The following is a 21,191-nucleotide window of genomic DNA, read 5'->3' as shown; positions in this document are numbered from 1 at the left end:
ATCGAGACAAAGACCTCAGAACTGGCAAAGGGTCTGAATTATCATTATTTACTATGTTAAAATATTCCAAAACTGAATATATAAGCATACACATAGCAGGTTCCAATATACCTTACTACTAAGAGCACCTTACCTCACTACAACCAACCATACATATAGAAACACAGCCAGATTCTTGTTCATTTCACTCTCACAACACCAGACTCCTTCATACAGTATCTCACTACCAACACATGCGCATCGGGGCAACTTTCTAAGTCATTTATCCAGGTAAAATGGCGACTGAAAACGGCCGCCCTTTGCTTGGCTAAAAGTGCATACCGGCTATCGCAGTGCACACAATTTTACCCAGTTTAAAGACAGCTGCTGCCAGGGGCATGCTTAGGCTGCTAGTGTAAAACAGAACATGTGCATCAGGTTTTCAAGTGAACATGCATTATTTTGTCCCCATGCAGCCACACACACAAACAGCAGGTGCTTTTATAGCATGTTTATATCTATGGCTGTTAATTTTGTATGGCAAACAAGGTTGGTAGTTTTCCCTTTGAAATTTGCTGCAGCATATGTGGGTTAAAAGTGTCCACGCCGATCACATACAATGTGGGCTATTCAGAATTGTCCAGACAGCAATCCCACCAAGCTACCAACAGAAACTGATCCGGCAAGCAACCCACAATCAAACATCAAACCCCCAACCCTCTGCTTGGCGGCACAGACACTACCACCGGATATCTCCACCAGGCTTATATCTACCTTTCAAAGAATGTGTAAAACGGGAGGAATGTATTTGAGAAAAACGAAAGGAACTGCTGCTCTGAGCTGGACTTGGATGCACAGCTTTCTGGATACCTCTTTTGATCATGCTCTTTGGCACTCCTGAAATTCCAGTACAACATTCCCATGCTGTACAACACTTGGTGGGACAAAACATATGCACCAGGTGGTTGCTGGGGCACGACCACCTCCCAGGGATACTATCAAGACCTTCTTCCCCCTCATTTCTGGCCCGATTTTAAAACGTGTGTGCACGTATATTTTGGGGGTTACGCGTGTGGCCGGACCTTGTGCACGTCGCACGCATTTTACAACGGGCTCAGCCACTCGCATAACCCCCGATATGCGCACAAGTGCTGGGCCTGCTGAAAGGGGTGGCCCGGGTGGCATAGTCTGGGTGGGAGCTGGCCATTAGATGCCGTCCCAAAGGAGCAGCAAGGAAAAAAATACAAAAATGTATTAGAGCTAGGAAAGGGTTAGGGGTCGGGGAGGAGAGGAGAGGGGAAAAGGTAGGAAGGTTAGGTAGGGGTATAAGGAAGTTCCCTCCCTCCTTAATTGGAGCGGACTGGGAGGGAACTGGATAAGCCTTACTAGCATTGCCCCATGTATTTTTCTAAAATCCTCCCCCTCCCCCGCACTTGGAGCAGGCCACCCGCCCGCACATGCGCACGTGGACATGAAAATCTGCGCGGAACCTGTATTTTATAACATGTGCGCGTGCCGACGCGCACATGTTATAAAATAGCTGCGTCCACGTGCGTGTGCCGGGAATTGCGCGCAAATTTAAAATCTACCTTTTCAGGTGTGACCAAGCCAGGCTTGAACTATGATCTCCAGATATGAAAAGCATTGATATTAAAAGCCACAAAAAATACCTCTGTTAATTATATTTCCAAGTTCAATGAATTTTAAAAAAAAGGATTCCCTAAACAAAAAGCACTAAAATGCATTGTCAGCCTCCTGTTCCTCTGCTTGCAGCTGCTGTGTGAGCGTACGTGGGGTCCTATCAATCAGACAGCAACAACTCCATTAATTATCTTCAATTATCCTTGCAGCGGGATTGCTGGGGAGGGCGAGATAGGCAATTAGATTTTGGCAGGTTTTATTTTTAAATCTCTTTTAAGAGCTTGTATGCTCTAAAGGAACTAGCTAGCCACAGTAGCAACCAACGTTCAACATACTGTATTTGAACTTCCCAACTGTTTGTTCTATGCCTATTTAAGAGGTTTCTTACTGAGTGTTCTGTTAGACCATGTATTAAAAAGCATAGTTTAGAGCCGAAAATGCCAGAAAACTATTGCTCAATATCTCTTTTATAGCGAAACCTATTGAGCGCATAGTCAGTCATCAACTGATGACAACATCCTCAATCCAAGTCTCGCAAGAATCTGCCAGGCACAGAGCACCAAGACAGTGCTTTTGGGCCCTCATGAACTACCTTCATCTTGATTTGTACTGGGGAGGAATACAGTGTTGAAGCTGTAAGACTTGTCCACAGCATCAACACTGTTGATCATGCACTCTTAATGCACCAGCTGCAAGAGAATGGAGTGACAAACATAGCATTACAATAGTTTGTCTCCTTTTTGGCAAAGCAAATTCAGATGGTAAAACCGGGCCATAATTTGTCATTCGCCTGGACCCTACATTATGGAGTGAGACACGGGTCAAGTTTATCACAATGCACCAATCCTATTTAACATTTATATTCATCCATTGGCAGAACTAATCAGAAAATATGATCTCTGTTTCTATTTTTATGCTTATTATAGTCAGCCTTGAGTGCTTCTGGGAAAAGATTGCAATAAAGCAATAATTAGTTTCAACAATTGCCTTGGTGAGATGACAGAATGGCTGGCAAATAAGTAGTTTCACTTAAAACAGAAGTGCTATAGGTGTGGAAACACTTGTATGAAAGCATTAAACCAGTAGTTGTCTTGGTGATACTGTTTTATTGTTAAGTCCCCAAGTTCACAAATATCAGATTTGAGGAAGGCTTCCTGTTGGCATCATCAGAAGGTCCAGCAGCTCCAAGCCTTGCTTTCTGAACACAATCTAGCTACAGTAGTACAGGCTCCTATCCACAGTCCATTTGATTATTGCAATTCTTACACAATCAATTGCCCTAAAAAAAATATTTAGAAAATCCAGTACATCTAAAACTCATCAGCCAGACAATTTTTGGGAATAAAGCGGAGGGGATCATATTGCCCGAGGGCTGAGACAATTTCACTGACTTCCAGTAATAACGCACATAGGGGTAGATTTTTTAAAAGTACGCCCGCGCGTATCCTTTAAAATCCGGGGTCGGCACGCGCAAGGCTGTGCAAAATCGGCAGCCTGCGCTCATCGAGCCGCGCAGCCTGCCTCCGTTCCCTCCGAGGGCCGCTCCGAAATCAGAGCGGCCTCGAAGGGCACCATTCTTTGCACCCCCCCACACCTTCCCCTCCCAGCCCTATCTAAACCCCCCACCACCTTTGTTTGAAAAGTTACGCCTGCCTTGGGCAGGCGTAACTTGCGCACGTCGGCTGCACAATTCCCCGGCCCGGGAGCAGTTTCAGAGGCCTCGGCCACGCCCCCGAAACACCCCCGGGCCGGAACCACACCTGTGGCCCCGCCCCCGGATGACGCGCCGCCGCAGCACGCCCCCAATACGCCCGCGTCCCAGGGCTTGCTCGGAGCGCGCAGGGGGAACTTGGGGCAGTTTTTCGGGGGGTACGCGCGTACCCCTTTGAAAATCTGCCCCATAATGTTCAAATCAATGCCATTAACATTTAAAACCTCCAATTTGTCAAATTAATTGATCGTCTGCACCTCAGTTTGAACTCTTAGTTTGAGTCAAAGCATTTGCCTTGAAACTCTGCCATTGTCAAGCAAGCATCTGGAGTAAAGCATTTTTCTGCCCTCACAGCATGGAAACACCCTTACAGGAGAACGTTGACTGTTAAGAGTCTATCTGAAATTTAGAAAGCTTTTAAACACATGCTTGTTTGTGACTGCTTTTAATTAGCATGGTGCTTATTTTATTCATTCCTGTGCCATTTATGGGGCTAGGAGAAACAATATGCCAGGATTACCTATTCCTAAGTATAAAGGTCTGCTTAGGTGTCAAGAGCCCTGCAACCTATGGAATGTTTCTTGAAACCAGGCTAGCCCCTTAGTTGCTTTCACTGACCCTAGCATATCTATTAGGAATGGAGGCTTCTAATAATATGCATTGTTTTCATGGTATTGTTTGCTTATTCTATTTGGTTTGATTTCATCTGATTTATGCATTCCTATGCACTTTTTGTTGAATGTTATGTGAGCCACCTTTGGACTGCAGAGAAAAGGCAGACATGAATGTAAATAAAATAAATACATATTTATAAATAGGGATTTACACACACACATATATATATATATATTTCAGGGGCCACCATGCCAGTTTATCTTTTTCCCTCTGCTACTTAATGCTACTACCATAGCTCTCTTTCATTGGTACCGTTAAGAAAAACCAAGGCATGTTCTTGTTTAGCTGGGCTTCCCACTTGCTACAAAGCCTTTAAAGCTACAAATTCCTGTGCCTATCCCACTGTTTGTTTATTTTCAGTTTTACTGAGCACTGGAAAGAATCCTGTGAGGGGCAGCAGAAACAGCAATTAATGCAGAGCTGTCGTCAGCTTGGACCCCAGCTGTGTGTGGACAGCACTGGCAACATCGCTATGCAATAAAATTCAACCAATTATCCATTTTCAAGATACAGCACTTTGCTAAGCAACCCAGATGGCAGAGACACAGCCATTTTAATTCCTGGTGATGTAATACTTCTGTACTCCGTGCTGATACTTTGGCAATTTACATTTCCTTTGTGTTCATGGCATATTCTTTGAATGTACATATGCTATAGAAATGTAGCACACTGAAAACTAGAATTGGCAAGGGCCAAGAACCTTGCACTACTGTATGTTTCCTGGGAACTATGTATTAATGTGAATAACCAATAAACCTAGGGGGTTTATTAACAGTGTTTCACTGCTGTTCAGCACCTTGCTCTGGACAGCTCCTGTGACAGATGGAAAAGTCCAACCTAGCAGCATTTTTCACATTTTTTTGATGCACTAAAATAGAACTACTAGGCATTTGAGGGTAATTTTCAAAGGCATTTTGATGGGTAAAACAGTGCTTTTGTCCACAGAAATAATATTATAAAATTGCCCTCCAATATGCGGGTAAACTTATGTACATATAGTCCTGTATGTGCCTAAGTTTACCCAGACTGAGAAGAAACGTGCCTGGGGGCAGAGCTAGACAGGGGGTTTGACCTGTCATGCCTGCTTTTGAATTTTCAAAAGTAGGAGTATACATTTTCTCAAGCATTCCCTGCACACACAATTGCAGGTGTAATTATGATTGGTTGTTCTGGTGGGATAATTTTCAAAGCTAATATATAAGCATGTTTGCTTTGAAATCTAGTGCAACTCATGTACCTATTAGCTGACTTTATATGGACTGTTATAAAATTACTCCCATTCTGTTCATGTTACTGAATAAAGTAAAGTTTAATTTAATTTGCGAATGACTTGCTCATTGGGGAATGGCGGGTGGGAGAGATATCAGAGGAAAGAATGGAAAATGAGAAGATGTGGGGAAACTGAGGAGGATAGAAAGAGGTAGGAGCCAGAAGACTGTAGCAAGAGACCTGCCCTATAACTCCATTGCAGTTCTCAAGCACAGGCTATATAGTTTATTACTCCAAAAATTAGTCCTGAGGGCATGGATGTTTGTGTGTCTCACTTCCACCCCCACTTCAGCCCAATTCTGTCACTCCCTCACAACTCCCTCCTCTCTCACTTACTTATCCTGTCCCCTCTTGCTTCACCCAGCACAGTAAAAGAGGGATCCATCAGTAGAAGTTCTCCATATCCTATCCCTATAGCAAGCACCATTTTTTATTTTTAGAACTTGGCTGGGCTTTAGCTGGCAACTTTACTTCATAAGTTCAGCAGCAGAATTTTATTTTATTTTGCAGAAAGCTGGGGTGGGAGTTCATGCTCAGTCAGTGGCAGGTGCTACAAAGCAGAATTTCTTCTCAAGTTGGGTGTTGCTGGCTCAAAGAAGAAGCAAAGTCTTTTGTTTTCTTTTAAACCAGCAGTGGCTGCAAGTGAGCTGAACTCAGACACATAGCCGAGGAGCAATACCAGTAAAAGAAAACAAAAAACCTGCTCCAGCAAAAAGAAACAAAAAAAGCTGCTCCAGCAAAGAGAAGGGGGCACATTTAGAAAACTGTCCTAATAACATCTTCCCCATACCACCCCGATTCATTAAACACGCTCGCTGGAAGGCACCAAACTATATCCAGAGAAGAAATCATCTCCATTTTCCAGGACCTGTCAAAACATTCCACCCAATGTGACAAGTACAGGGTAGAAAACTCATAAACTTGAGTATGTAAGCACATTTCTCACCATGTTATATCACGTGTAACGGTGTGCAGGGCTATTTTGAGTAGCATATGTAGTTGTGACGTACACATGCACTTTTTTTTTTTTTTTGCAATTTACTTTTTTATTATTATTATGAACAGAATTGCAGTATACATATATAGGAACAAATATTCCCTTTTCCTTTACACATGATCGCCATGGAACACAACGTTTGGTTAGCAACAATTACATCAGTGGTAAAATAAGAGAAAAATAAGATAGGTTACATTGCACAAAAATCCCTGGTGCAATGTGCTGCAAACCGTGACTGCATAAACCATTTTTTCAATTCCTCTCTTTACCCCTGTCACCCCTCATTCTTCTTCCCATGACGAAATCGCAAACCCCCCTCCCCTCCCAACAATCGCATTTTGGATGTCCATCAAGTTCTATTGCATCAAGTACCAAGTAAATCTAAACCAGTATCTTGAGCTTTCTTCCAATCAATATAAGGGCCCCATGTTTTTTCAAATTTTGACCTACAATCATGTAAATATCCTGTTAGTTGATGCATATTAAATAAATATGCTATCCTCTCCTGCAAATTTATTTTCTGAGGAACATCTGCTTTATGCCACCAAGCTGCAAGTTCGCAGCACGCTGCCACCAGGATATGAAGAATTAGACATCTGTTCTATTCCTCTAGTGTATCAACTCCAATAGTAACCAAACATAGTTTAGGATTACCAAATATGATAAAAACTACCCCTTCCCCACCAATTACGCCAACAGCAATCTGATATACCAGTGAACATCTTAGCTAACCGGACTGGTGTAAGATACCACCTACCTTATACCCATTTTCCAGTATCAGAGTAGGCACTGAACTGTTCCCAGTGAACTGATAGCATAAATCTCACTTGGTTTCTTCAAACGGACCAGAGAAATCCTCCTCACAAGCTATAATATGGTCCAGTTTATGATCCAATACCCCAATTAATAGCTCATATTTTAGATATTTTGTCTGCCTTCTCCAGATGAAACAAAGAAGCTTCCTCTGCCACTCCAGCACTCTCGCTGGTATAGTAACTGGCAGTGTTTGGAAAAAGTAGCAAAATCTCGGAAACACGTTCAGCTTAATGACAGAAATTCTGCCAAACTAGGATAATGGGATACAATCCCACCTTTTGAGGTCCTTGAATATCCCATCCACTAGGTGAGCCATAATTTAGATCAAATAGAGTCTTCAAATCTGCCCCTAACCGGACTCCCAGATATTTAAGGTTCCCTTTCAACCATTTAAAAGGAAGTTGCTGTCATAAATTCCTCTCCAAGTCCCCAATTAAGGTTAAATTTAAGACTTCTGATTTGTCTTCATTGTCTTTAAACCCTGACACTAATCCAAACCTTCTCGTTTCTCCCAAAAGCGTATTACGAGATTTCTCAGGATCCGAAATGGTAAACATCAAATCATCCATGAATAAAGTCATCTTATATGAGCTCCCTCAAACTTCCACCCCTTTAATATCTCTGTCACATCTAACCGTCTTCGCAAATGGTTTTGAGAGAGAGCGCGAACAATAAGGTAAAAGCAGGCAATGCTGCCTCATACCTCTGCCCATCATAAACATTTATGAATATCTCCCATTTATTCGGACAGATGCCTTAGGTTGGTCATAAAGGGCTCTGGTGCGTTCTCCCTATGGAGCGATATAGAGGCATTATGGCATTTTCTGTTTTATTAATCATTCCCTTCCTAATAATTCCTAACATTCTGTTTGCTTTTTTTGATTGCTGCAGCACACTGTGTCGACGATTTCAAAGTATTATCTACTATGATGCCTAGATCTTTTTCCTGGGTGGTAGCTCCTAAAATGGAGCCTAATATCGTGTAACTACAGCAAGGGTTATTTTTCCCTATATGCAACACCTTGCACTTGTCCATATTAAATTTCATCTGCCATTTGGATGCCCAGTCTTCCAGTCTTGCAAGGTCCTCCTGCAATGTATCACAGTCTGCTTGTGATTTAACTACTCTGAATAATTTTGTATCATCCGCAAATTTGATAACCTCACTCTCTGTATTCCTTTCCAGATCATTTATATATATAGGGATAGATTTTATAAATTTGCGCGAGGGCGTACTTTTGTTCGCGCACCAGGCGCGAACAAAAATACACTGGATTTTATAAGATACGCGAATAGCCGCGCGTATCTTATAAAATCCGGGGTCGGCGAGCACAAGAGGGTGCACATTTGTGCAACCTGCGTGCGCCGAGCCCGGCGCGCATTGCCTGTTCCCTCCAAGGCCACTCCGAAATCCAGGTGATTTACTACTCTTCAGTTTGTCAATCTGGCCTACCATATCTTCCGGGTTCACCGTGATATGGTTAAGTTCATCTGAATCATCACCCTTGAAAACAGTCTCCGGAACAGGTATCCTCTTCCGTAAACACCGAAGCAAAGAAATCGTTTAATCTTTCTGAGATGGTCTTATCTTCCCCTAAGTGCCCCTTTGACCCCTTAATCATCTAAGGGTCCAATTAACTCTCTCACAGGCTTTCTGCTTCGGATATATTTTAAAAAGTTTTTATTGTGCTTTTTTGCCTCTACGGCCAACTTCTTTTCAAATTCTCTCTTAGCCTGTCTTATCAATGTCTTACATTTAATTTGCCAATGCTTATGTTTTATCCTATTTTCTTCTGATGGATCTTTCTTCCAATTTTTGAATGAAGATCTTTTGGTCAAAATAGCCTCTTTCACCTCACTTTTTAGCCATGCTGGCAATCATTTGACCTTCTTAATGCGTGGAATACATATGGACTGTGCTTCTTGGATGGTATTTTTTAACAATGTCCACACCTGTTGCACACTTTTTATCTTTGTAGCTGCATCTTTCAATTTTTTTTTTAAACTATTTTTCTCATTTTATCAAAGTTTCCCTTTTGAAATTTTAGTGCTAGAGCCTTGGAATTACTTACTGTCCCCCCTTTCCAGTCATTAATTCAAATTTGATCACATTATGATCACTATTGCCAAGCGGCCCCACTACCGTTACACCTCTCTCACCAAATCCTGAGCACTACTGAGAATTAGATCTAAAATTGTTCCATCTCTCATTGGTTCCTGAACCAACTGCTCCATAAAACTGTCATTTATTCCATTCAGGAACTTTATCTCTCTAGCATGTCCTGATGTTTCACTTACCCAGTCAATATTGGGGTAATAGAAATCTATAGTGCAGGTACAAATCTTAGGTTCGTGACCAGTTGGTCCATACTGTGTTTCCTAACAATACGAAAGAGTTAAGTTCGGAGGGGCTTCATAGACCTGTGGGCACTGCACTATGTGCAGTCACACGGATACAGCTTCCTTATTTAAACACCCTAGTACTGGACATATTTTTCGACTACGTTTGAACTCTGATTGTACTACTAAAGGTGTGGTGTATATAGTGCAATGCCCCTGCCCCCTCCTGTATGTTGGTAAGACCACCAGGATGGTGAAAACCAGGATGATCGAGCACTGTTCTAATATTCGGCATTTAAGAATGGATGAACCCTTGGTAGCCCACTGGTCTCATATCGGCCACTCCATCTCTGATCTCCTCTTCTCCGTACTAGAGGTAGTCGCCCGCCCACCCCGGGGGGGTGGCTTTGCCGAAGTGCTGGGTCGAAGAGAACAGAGATGGATATACACTCTTGATACTGTTAGCCCGAAAGGTCTGAACAAAGAGATTGAATGGCACCTGTTTGGTTGAGTGTGTGCTCTGTTGTGATTGGTTCCTGAATCTCGTGATGGATTCCCGTTTCGCGCCATTCTTCTTTAAATGTTTGACATTAATGAGGGCGTTCGTGCTCCTTGACTGGTATGAAAGGTATGTACTTATATTATTGTCTTAAATATAGTAGCCAATCTCCCTTTTTGTTCCACTATTTGTATATATACTTTCTTGCAGATTTTATTGAAACTTTTGGTCCCTCCCGATGCAGCCACAGCGAAACACGGGACCGTGTCGGGGGACTTTGACAAGTTAATGCTGTTATTTGTGGAGTTGCCAGCTGTACATTTTGAAATAAATAATATACTATTTGAAAATTTGGTGGAACCTAAGATTTGTACCTGCACTATCGATTTTGATTACTTGCTTATGTGCAAGGTTTTGCTTCGCTGTTCTTTTGGTAATAGAAATCTCCCATTATTATTGCACAACCAATTTGGTTAGCTTCCCTAATTTCTTTTAGCATTTCACTCATCATCTTCCTTTAGTGTCTCTCTCTAATCATTAGCTTAGCACTCCATGCTCTTAAATGTGTTTCCTGACAGAAGATCACATTCACACCCAATGCCTCAGCTTCCTTCAATAGCAATTTCCTTTTAATATCGGAGGTCAAATGTTTAGTATTTAAAGACATTATCTTTAGAGACCCCATTTGACATACAGATAAAAGTTCTCTCTATCTTTCGCCCAGTCACACTGACAGCCTACATTTACAACTCTCACTCTGCTCACATCCCATTGTACACTCTGAAGTCCATCATATCCAGAAAACCTACCATCTTCATTCTGCCTATCCCTTTCCTCCCTGTTCCCCCCACCCTCCCTCCCCATATCCCCATCGCGCACCTAACCGTACCTTAGTTGCATACCACCCCTTATGAGGAATAATCCCATCTGATTAGGTGATCATTTCCAATACTCTATTCAAGTCCCACTTGTAAGCTGAATATTACTAAAACATATACATATGTATCTTGTACTCCCATTTAAACCCTTCTCAGATATGTGTGTTAATCCAGCCCACCAGAATTAGGATCCTTAAGAGCCCTTAAGAACCTCAACCTCTCGACTCCTAATATAGTCCAGTATCACAGTCCCATCCTCACACACTCGCCGTTCCAGGTGATAAGGGAGTCTATTGCTGTCTCCGAAGTTGCTTGCTTGTTCCTGGCACTCTGCCATTTAGGTTGACTATCTTTCTTCTCCGGTCTGGGAACAGGATTCGCTGGAAGCTCTCCCATGGGCACTGAAACACCCACGCTGCGCAAAAAATCTGCTGCTGCCTCCACCGACTTCACTTTAGCAGAGGTGCCTTAAGATGAGATTTGAATACCAAATGTAAATAGCCAGCGGTACTTAATTTCTTCTTTTCACAGTATAGCAATAATGATTCAGAATTCCCTGCATTTGCGAATGGTAATCGGAGACAAATCCTGAAACACTTCCACCTTCTGCTCTTTCCTCAGAATTTAGCCTTTTTTCCTAGCCAATGCAATCATTCTCTCTTTTAAAGAGAAACTGTGAAAGCAAACCACAATATCCCATGGTAGATTTCCTCTCTGTTTCCCCAAGGCTCTGTATGCCCTTTCGATCTTAATAGATGGTAATGTTTCAGTCTCCAGATCCTCTCCCAGCAACTGCATGCAAATACCCATTACCACCTGGAAGCAGTCTGAAAATTCAAGAGATTCCTGTACCCCTTGGAAACACAAATTCAACCTCCTAGACCTATTTTCAAGGTCTTCTAGGTGCTCTTCCAAATCATGTGGGCCTTCGACAAAACTGTTGCCTCTTCACGGCATGCAGCGACTTCCTTCCTCAATACGTTTACCGATATCACTGATGTCTTCATGGAGTTCCACTATCACCATTCCAAACTCCATTTTTATTAACGTCATACTTTGGCACAATTCTGAGAACCATTATGGGAATTCTCATGTCAGCATTCTTGCCATGACATCTCCATAGGCGCCGCCATCCGTGTCACAGCCTACCTCCTGCGAGCCGCAGTCTACTTCTTCTTTTCCATCTGGGCTGATCGCCTGCAGCACCTCACGGTTAGTAAAGGAGAACTTCTTTAAATCAGGTTTTTTCTTCACCAGTGACATTAAGCACAGGCTGAGTTAACCAGGGTCCTGATGGCAAAAAACAATGAGGGTAAGCAATAGGATTGCTAAATATAACAATATTGGGGCAGGAGCCTCGCATTTAGAGCACCATCTCTCAGGATGATGTCACTTCCTCCCACACATGCACTTTTAACACATGTACCTTGTGGGTCAGGGTTTCCCAAACTTTTAGCCAATGTGACCCCATTTTAACACTTGAAAATTCACAAGACCTCAAAAGATGACCAAATCAAATTTGTAGAGGTGCAGTTCCCCAACAATTACAACACTTTCCCCTTCCTGCATTCTTGCTGATCTCCTCTCTCAATCTCTACCCTCTCCAGTCAATCTTTTCCCTCAACCTCCTCCCCCCTACAGACAACTTTCTCTCTTAATCTCTTCCCCTCCAGCAGATCCCCACTCCCATCCTCTGCCCCTCTAACCAATTCCCTTCCCAGCCCATCCTCTCTCATACCTCCTCCAGCCTTTACACATCTCCCTAGCAGATCCTCTGTCAGATTTGCTCTTCATAACTCCCAACTATTCCTCTGCTATACCCTCCATTCCACTTCCTAGCCTTACCTATTCCCTTCTAACCTTTCTCTCACATACATCCAGATCATTTCTTATATCCCCCAGTCGATCTTCTGTCACTCACCTTCTCTTACCCTTCACAGCCAATCCCTTCGCATCTGATCCATGTCTTCAAAGAACTATCACTCCAAACATTCACCTGCCCAGAGTCAGCAGCAACATTTTCCTTTGAGCTCAAGGCCAAAAGTGGATGACAACTGGTGGGAAACCAGGACAGACTTTCGACAGGGGAAACATTTTTCTCAATCTTTCAATGGTGAGTGAGGAGAATGGAACAGTGGCATTCTCCAGCAGCCCATCCACTCCCTTCCCTTCCTCTTATGGCTAGTCCCTAGCCTGACAGTGATCTGCAAGCAGCAGCCGCATTAGTAATTAAAGCATGGGGCCTGTAAGGTAGTGCAAGCTCACAGCCCTGCAACAGCCTCAATCTCTCCTATGCAGTGCTTCACATTCCCACAGAAACTCATGCAAGGGCAGTACCACAGAAGGGCCTGTGAGTACATGCTGGCTACCCTTGCTGCTGCTGGCACCTGAAGAGTTCTGCTATTTGAGGCACTTGTGACGCAGCTGAAGGTTATGTGACCCCATTTGGAGTCCTGACCCACAGTTTGGGAAGCCCTGCCTTAATCTTTCTTCCATTCTCTTCTTTGTAGACTTGCATTCTGTATGTCCTTGCAGCTTTATTTCTGTGTTCGTTTGTTTTGGCCTCCTGGGGTCTGATTTACTAAGATTTCCCCCTCCTCCCCTCAATAGAAACAGAATGTGGGGGGGAAAAAATCCTTTGTAAATTCGGTTCTTGGTCCCTTTATGCTTTCCATTCCTGCCTTATTCCTTCAATCCTTCGCACCCCATCATCATCGCTCACTTACACCCACCATTTTTTTCCATCCCTTTCCATATATCTGCTTTTTCCTCTCCCCAACCCCTCCAGCTGAGACCTCTAAGTGTATAACTACAAAATCTCTCGTGGCTAAGATACATATCAGTCAACAACTGTCAAGCAGAAGAGTTTTCATTCAGAGCGCTGTTCTGCCTAACTTGTGCTCTACAGCAGTGCTTCTCAACCCAGTTCTCAGGGCACTCCTAACCGGTGTTCAGGCTATCCACAATGAATATGAATGAGATAGATTTGCATGCACTGCCTCCATTGTTTGCAAATCTCTCTCATGCACATTCATTGTGGAGATCCTGAAAACCCGTTTGTGGCTCTCGAGGACCAGAATTGGCCACCCCTGGCTACAGCACATGAATGCGTTTACATTCAGGTATTATGCACCTTGTATTTCAAGAAGTTCCCTCTTCTATGTCTCTTTAAAATGCATTTTCCATGGATGTAAATTTTATGCTGAAGGGACTGCTCTCTGCATTAGGGAACAGGGGAAAGGATAAAGTTTGTGAGAATCCCTTTCCATATACTGTCCTTGCAAAGGGTTCACAATGGCTTCTTCCTTAATGGATTTGTACACTTAATGTAGCGCAGGTCCAATACCAAAAGAAAGTTCTATTTCAACAGGCTTTATCCTGAAAGGCTTCATCTTGTGTATCACTGAGGCCATCACTGTTCAATTCATTTTCCATTTTGTCAAGATTTATGCAGCACTTTCACATATTGAAAAGCCATTTTGTTAAATCATATTCCATGGTTATGTCACTAAACTGCACAACCACTAAGCATTGAGCCTAAGACACCTGTATTTTATTAGAAACTAATCTGTTCCTTCTACTCTCTCGATTAAATATTTGGACTAAATCAGATTTATTAACAGCAAAAAGAATGACGCAGCTTTATTTTCATTACTCAGAATGCTGTAAATGATGTTGCCAATGCGACAGATTTCTGAATTTATAAAATCTGAGTCCCAGACATCTAGAAATTTCTTGATGTCTTAGGTGGATTTTATAACTCCCTTGTCCTAAAGTACTTAGCAGATTAAAAACAAAAACCAAAATTGCAGTCCTTTCAGCCTGCAGTGGCCTCGGGCTGGCTCAACAAGTGGCCCAAGTTCACCCATCGCTAATCACTACAACTAAAACGTCCTTGCCCATTTGTTACTAGATCCTGCCATCCAGCATCTATACCATAATCTTTTGATTGATTCTGCCATCCTTTCCCAAAAAGGCAAACACCCACCTCTCTGATGCGTTTCACCAAGGCATTCTGATCAAAGGCTACAGCCTCCGCACACTGGTGCAGGTGATCCTGGTATCGAAGGCACAGTTGCAGCACTTGCTGGGAGTCCAGTTTTTCCAGTTTTGTGCTGGTGGGTGAAGTTTGCCCACTTAAAAGTCCTAAAAAAACCAAAACAAAACAAAAACAAAGATGATGACAAGAATAGGCATGAATTTTGGCTGATGAGGTGCTGGAGAGCTGCAGCTGAGGTGATGATAACTAGATAGGCAACACCAAAGGGAAGGTTAGTAGAGGAGTTAAAACTTGGAAATAAAGAGGATAGAACCATATGTGGATAGCCATATTGTTGCAAGAATTCTTTCGCTAACCAGCATGTTCACGAATCTATCACAAACTATTCCTTTACTTTCAGCACAGGACGTGACGGAAGAATTCCAATGAATTCCCCTTCTTTCTCATCTACATGAGCAAACAGACTAATGAACTGCTACCATTAGCAATGAGGCATAGAAAGTAGGGCCATGGGAAAGGCCCATGTGAAGAGAAGCCACAGTTGTGTCGCCCTGCAATGGTCAATGGCACTGGTGGAGAGTGAAGACAGGAAGGGAGGAGGAAGTCCATGGGCCTGCATCTTTGCCTTGGAATGTTGTTTGCGGTCTTTGACTCATTGCTGCTGTGAAAACTCAGTAGTGCATTCCACCATGGAGAAGTCAACACTGGCTTTCAGTAATCTGGAAATTGTTTTACTGACAGTTTTCCTCTAAAACGTGCAGGTGGAACCCCCAAAGTGTGATATGAAACTTGCTGCCGAGAGAGGGGGAGCAGTGTAAGTTTTCTGAGAGAAGAGAAGCTGTGATGAAGATATGTACAGCAAATGCTGCTGCCAACTCCATGGTCAGGACTGGTAGGGGATGGGTGTCAGCTCTCCTTCAATTTCCAGCCTGTGGAGGTGGTTTATTATAGCAAGGGCGTTGCTTCCCAGTCTACAATCCTGGGGCACCACTTCCTGCCACAGAACTGAGACTGCAGAATAAACAGAATGGGGGCCCTACAAAGGTTCATGTGCAGATTTCACAGCTGGAGAGTTTAGCTTAAGCTCCAGAATATCAAAACATACAAAGTGAACCACAAGCCGATTCCATTACAAGTCCAGTCAAAGAATTGTTGAAAGGAAGACCTGATGCCACTGAACTTAAGCTTTTCATCGCCCCCGATAGGCTACAATTTTGCAATGATCCTGCCAGTAGGACAGGGCAGGCAGACTCTACAGAAATTCTTTGATGAGTTTACGGAGAATCATTGTGCGATGCATCGGGGATCAATCATTTTGCCCCTTCTCATCAATCTCATCACCCACCCCAGCAGAGACAATGGGAAAGTTCGAAGAAAAACAAAAAAGAAACAGTAAGTGGCTGCTAGTGGCAAGAGCCAGACTTAAAGATCATGAACTAGACCCTCCCCACGTCACTGCTTTACAAAATTACCACAAATTCTTTCCCCCTGGATTTGTAGAAGACTAACTTTCCTACTTTAAGAAGGAAAAGTGCTTTCAAATGCACCTTTGATCCACTTTTTACCTCCTTCCAGAATGTGGCTTTTACGAATGTCGTCTCCCTCTCCCACTTTCCTTGCATAACTTCCCTCACAAGCACGGTCAAACAGTTGGCAGGTGTCCATCTGGACTGCTCTGCACTGCTCCAGCATCTGCACATGCACTGGACTTTCTGAATCAGAGTTCTGGGGACATGGGGAAGTAAGGGGACTAATGTACACAACGCGAAGCAGACTCTAAAAGGGGGGAGAGAGAGAAGTACATTCAGCACACACCGAGACGCACTGATTTGCATTCAGTACATGAGCTGGCGGAACTATGGTTCCAAGAGCTGGCAGAAAATGTAGGCGGCAAGAAAAGTGCATTTATTTCGTAACGTACAATGTTAATTGCAGGTGGACATACTGAATCTGAATTGAAAACAAAAAAGAAAGCTTACTGCAGCAAATAAATGCATTTTGAAACCTTGGCTGATAAATTCTAAAGTCAGTTTGTAAAGAGCTATTATTATTACAGTTATTACAATATCCACCGTAAAGTTGTCAAGGACAATGTCAATCCCCTTTCCACAGCTGGTAACAATTTTCAATCCAAACAATATAACCCCTGTAAAAGTGATCCTTCTGCATTTTGCGTTGTTACCCTAAGAAGCACAAGTACCCAACAGTAGTGCTGATGCATCATCTAAGTCCAAGCCTTGTGCTTCTCTGCAGAGCTTTTCTGGCAGTCAAGTGCAGATTTCTTCCATTCGACAGGCTTTAAGGACACAGTTCTACCAGTCCTCGACTTTATAATCCCATGAAGATAACATGAGAGCAAGAAAGTACGGCAGTAATCCACGATGGGGCAGAAGGGAAGGCAGAAGGACACCTTCCCGAAGGGCCGGAGAAGACAGGAATATACCTTACAGTCAGCACAGTAGTCAAAAAACTGATGTGGCAAGAGATCCGGCTCATGTTAAGTGTTGCCAGAAAATGCCAAAGTCAGATCATGTGGAAGAGGAGCCTGGTGGTTAGAGCAGCAGGTTGCAAACCAGGGAATCAAGGGTTCAAATCCCACTGCCACTCCTTGAGACACCTTGGGCAAGTCACTTCATCCTCCATTGCCTCAGGTACAAACTTAGGGGTATTTTTACCAAGCTGCGATAAGCGTTTAACGCACGTGGCAATATTTCGGGATCTTTTTTCCTGAAAAACCGCACATATTTAAATGAACTCCTTTGCATGCATAAACTTTGCAAATGCATGCAAAGCAACTTATTCATACCTAATTTTATGTAAATAAAATAACATTGCTTGCCTCAACAAAGCAAGCCGTATTATTTTCTGAAAGGTTAGCTGTAACTCATGAATTGTAGCTAGCTGTTCCCGGTGGCATCAGGACATTAATGTGCATCCTGATATTTCCAGGGCCTGCAGCGGAAATGAAGCACCCCCACTCCCATCATGTCAAAGCCACTCAGAGGGTCTAGCAAGATCTCCGCCACCTCTAGAGGCGACCCAGCCATTAAAGATGTAAAAAAAAGAAAGAAAGAAATTTCCAAGTCATGTGGTAATGCCCTGCCCCCTACCCAAACCCCTCTCTTTTCACAGTAGGTCAACCTCACTGATTCAAGACCCCCCCATTCAAAGGCCCCCTCAGCCTCCAGTAGAAGGCAGCCCCCTCAACCCGTCAACCCCCAAACTCTATAGCCCATTTCCCCCAACCATATCTGGTAGTCTAGTGGCTCCCTGGTGCCTATTAGGTCCCTGGTAGAGGGGCCGGAGCAGCTTCCTAGGTTCCGGGTCGGCTGCTACTATTTTTCAAAATGCTGTCACCCTGCTTTTGCTCTTATCATGTGATGGGGCAAAGGATGGCCAGCATTATTTTGAAAAATGGCAGTGGCTGGCCTGCTGTTTAGGGGGGCACTCCAGCCCCACCAGACTACCAGGTATGACTGGGGGGGGGTTGGGCTAGGGAGAGTCAGAGGTTGGAGGTGGCCACCTCTTACTGAGGAGAGGTGGAGGGGGTATTGATTGGGGGGCTTTACTGATTGTGAAAAGGGAAGGGTTTGGGTAGGAGATGGGGATAGGGCTTTGCCCCGCAACTTCAAAATTTTCTTTTTTTTTTTTTAAACTTTTTACCAGCTGGGCCACTTCTAGAGGCAGTGGGAGGGTGGGTGGAGGTTGCGCCAGACCCCAGGGGGGCTTTGTCATGGTGGGAGAGCGGGTGCTTGGGCCACGCCTGGCCCTTTGAGAAGATGGTGTCCCTGGGTTTAGAGGGCCATCATTGTGCAATTTTTCTTCAGTTTCTCAGTGAGATTTTTTTCTCATAATATTTTTCCATGGACGGAAAAAATAACAGAGGCTGCAGAAAAACACTATGGGGAAGACCCCTAGTATTTTCCTCCTCCACAGAAATATACTGTGGCATAGTAAACGACCCCCCCCCCCCTTTAACTTGTAAGTCCTGGGGTTTGGGAAATACCTACTATACCTGTATAGAGCTCACTTTGAAGTAGCTCACCAGTCATGAAAGACAGAATATAAATTAAAAAGAAAAAAGAATTGAGATGATCAATGTCACATAGAGTGATCAGTAAGTATATCCTATATGGGTGTTTCAGTGAAGGTCAAACATATTTATTTATTTATTTATAACTTTTATATACCGAGGTTCAATTAACAGAATTAATTATCACTTCAGTTTACATTACAACCAGCAAACGACAACAATGACATAGTCTTGTCTTACATTGAACAAGGTGGAGAAACCTGGATAAACATAACTTGGGATAAAACAGTGAAAGTGTTTTGAACACTTTCACTGTTTTATCCCAAGTTATAACATAGCTTATATATGACTGCCCAGAAAGTATCAATACTATTTAGAATGGCTACATGATATTTTGTAAGTGACTTTCCTTTTACAACAATGGAACCCTTCTAAACTGAAAGGTATTTCAAGAATAACACAGCACAAAAAACGTTTTTGTTGTTCACAGCCCCTAGGAGGTAGGGGAGTCCCAGACATCATGCAACAGCGACAACTAGTAGTTGAATGTAGAACCCATCACTGCAGAGTTCCAGAGTGAGTCTGCCTGGCCGAGGACTACTGCCGCAACGACTGGACTAAAGTAAGTTGGGAGAGGAAATAAAATACAGAAAAAAATCCATAGGACAATCCCCACTGCCTTTATTGTGTTCTAGTGCACTAGATACCAAGGGACTGTGTACTAAAGGTTTTGTCCCATTTTGTCACTATGTGAAAAATGTTCAGTACATCTGGCCCTAAAAGCAACTTCTCCAGCAGAAATGAAAATGTAACAAAGAGATAAGATAATATATAGCCAGGATCGGGTGGGGGAGAGAGAAGAAATCCCAGGCCTAAAAAGTCAATGTAGGATTTCTTTATAAGATGCCACTTAAGGACTACTCAGCTTGCATTGTTGATATGGTAAATTCAAAGGCGGCACAGTTTGAACAGAAGCAATGTTCCCAGAAAAACTGGGACAGAAAATTTCTCAGCAAGAAATCAAGTCATTACTAGAACCTCACAGACTTCAGATCAATAACATTAGAGCCTTCAGTACTGCTGCACAACTTAGTAATGAATGCCTGTGATTTTGTTTTTCAAACAGGAGCTAAAATTTCAATAATTTTCTCTCTGCAGCATAAGTCAAAACATGCCCATGGTGTGAATAGTTTCATAAGAGAGAGAGACATATTAGTGTATGTCCCTCTTTCACGATATATACACACAAACAAATGATTTTAATGATAATTAGGAAGCACTTTTAATCTAAATATGATCTCACTATTCTTCACTGGCATTACTTAACAAATATACATTTAGCCAGTCCTGAAATTTACATTTTGACTTCCAGTTTTGGTGCCCAAACAATAGGTCACTTCTGAAAGGAGAAGAAAACATTACTATTAATTGCTAATTACACTGGATAAAACAGAGTTGTTTACTAGTAAAAGGTGTTCTCAGAGGACAGCAGGATATCAGTCCTCACACATGGGTGAAATCGTCCGATGGAGCCCAGCACAGAAAATTTATGTCAAAGTTTCTAGAACTCTCTGAGCATGCATTATACCACGTGGCCACGTGGGGTAATGCAGACTTATAATATCAATTTAAAGAAAAAATAATAAAGAATAAACGCATAAAATGGAGACCCAACTCCACAGGGAGGCAGGTGGGGCTCGTGAAGACTGACATCCTGCTGTCTTCGGAGAACACCTGTTACTCTGCTTTCGCTAAGGACTAGCAGGATGGCAGTCCTCACATATGGGTGAATCCCAACTACAGGAGGCCCCCCCCAAAACTAAAAAGGGGGGCCAGGAAAACAGGTGCCAATGGGCCCTTGTTGGTAATAAGAGGGGGCAGCCTGAACAGAAAGAATGGGCTCTAGGTGGGAACGGAGTTGGGTTCTAAATCCCAAACAAGTTCTGAAGAACAGATTGGCCAAACCTGCTGTTGCATTGGCCATCCCTATCCAAACAGTAATGAGATGTGAAAAAGTGGATGGAACTCCACGCCACAGCTCTGCAGATCTCCTCCATGGGTACTGCTCACAAGTGGGCCATTGATGCTGCCACTGGTTGAACAGAGTGAGCCTTGACATGACCCCAAGATGAAATCCTGCCTGGGCATAATAGGAGATGCAATCTGCTAGACAATTGGAAAAATCCTGCTTGACAACGTCTATACTCAATGTTCTGATCAAAAGAAACAAAAAGCTAGGTAAACTGTCTATAGGTTTCTGTCCGCTCCAGACAAAAGGCCAAGGCTCTCTTGCAGTCCAAACTGTGCAGGGCTTGTTTGCCTTGGTGTGAATGAAGCCTGGGAAAGAATGTTG

At 43.1% G+C, this 21,191-nt stretch overlaps 1 protein-coding gene across 3 annotated transcripts in view; it reads right to left on the bottom strand.

Moving 5' to 3' along the window:
• Window positions 1-21,191, bottom strand: part of BORCS5 (BLOC-1 related complex subunit 5) — a 207,112-nt gene that overhangs the window by 26,732 nt on the left and 159,189 nt on the right. For all 3 annotated transcript variants that reach the window (XM_029599802.1, XM_029599800.1, XM_029599801.1), the window contains exon 4: window positions 14,794-14,951. In XM_029599802.1, coding sequence (XP_029455662.1) covers window positions 14,794-14,951 — 158 coding nt within the window. The remainder of the gene's footprint in view (window positions 1-14,793; window positions 14,952-21,191) is intronic.

This window comes from Rhinatrema bivittatum, chromosome 4, assembly GCF_901001135.1.
Source record: "Rhinatrema bivittatum chromosome 4, aRhiBiv1.1, whole genome shotgun sequence".
NCBI classification, from domain to species: Eukaryota; Metazoa; Chordata; class Amphibia; order Gymnophiona; family Rhinatrematidae; genus Rhinatrema; species Rhinatrema bivittatum.
Note: the sequence above shows the minus strand (reverse complement) of the source record. Positions and strands in the feature narration are given on the sequence as shown.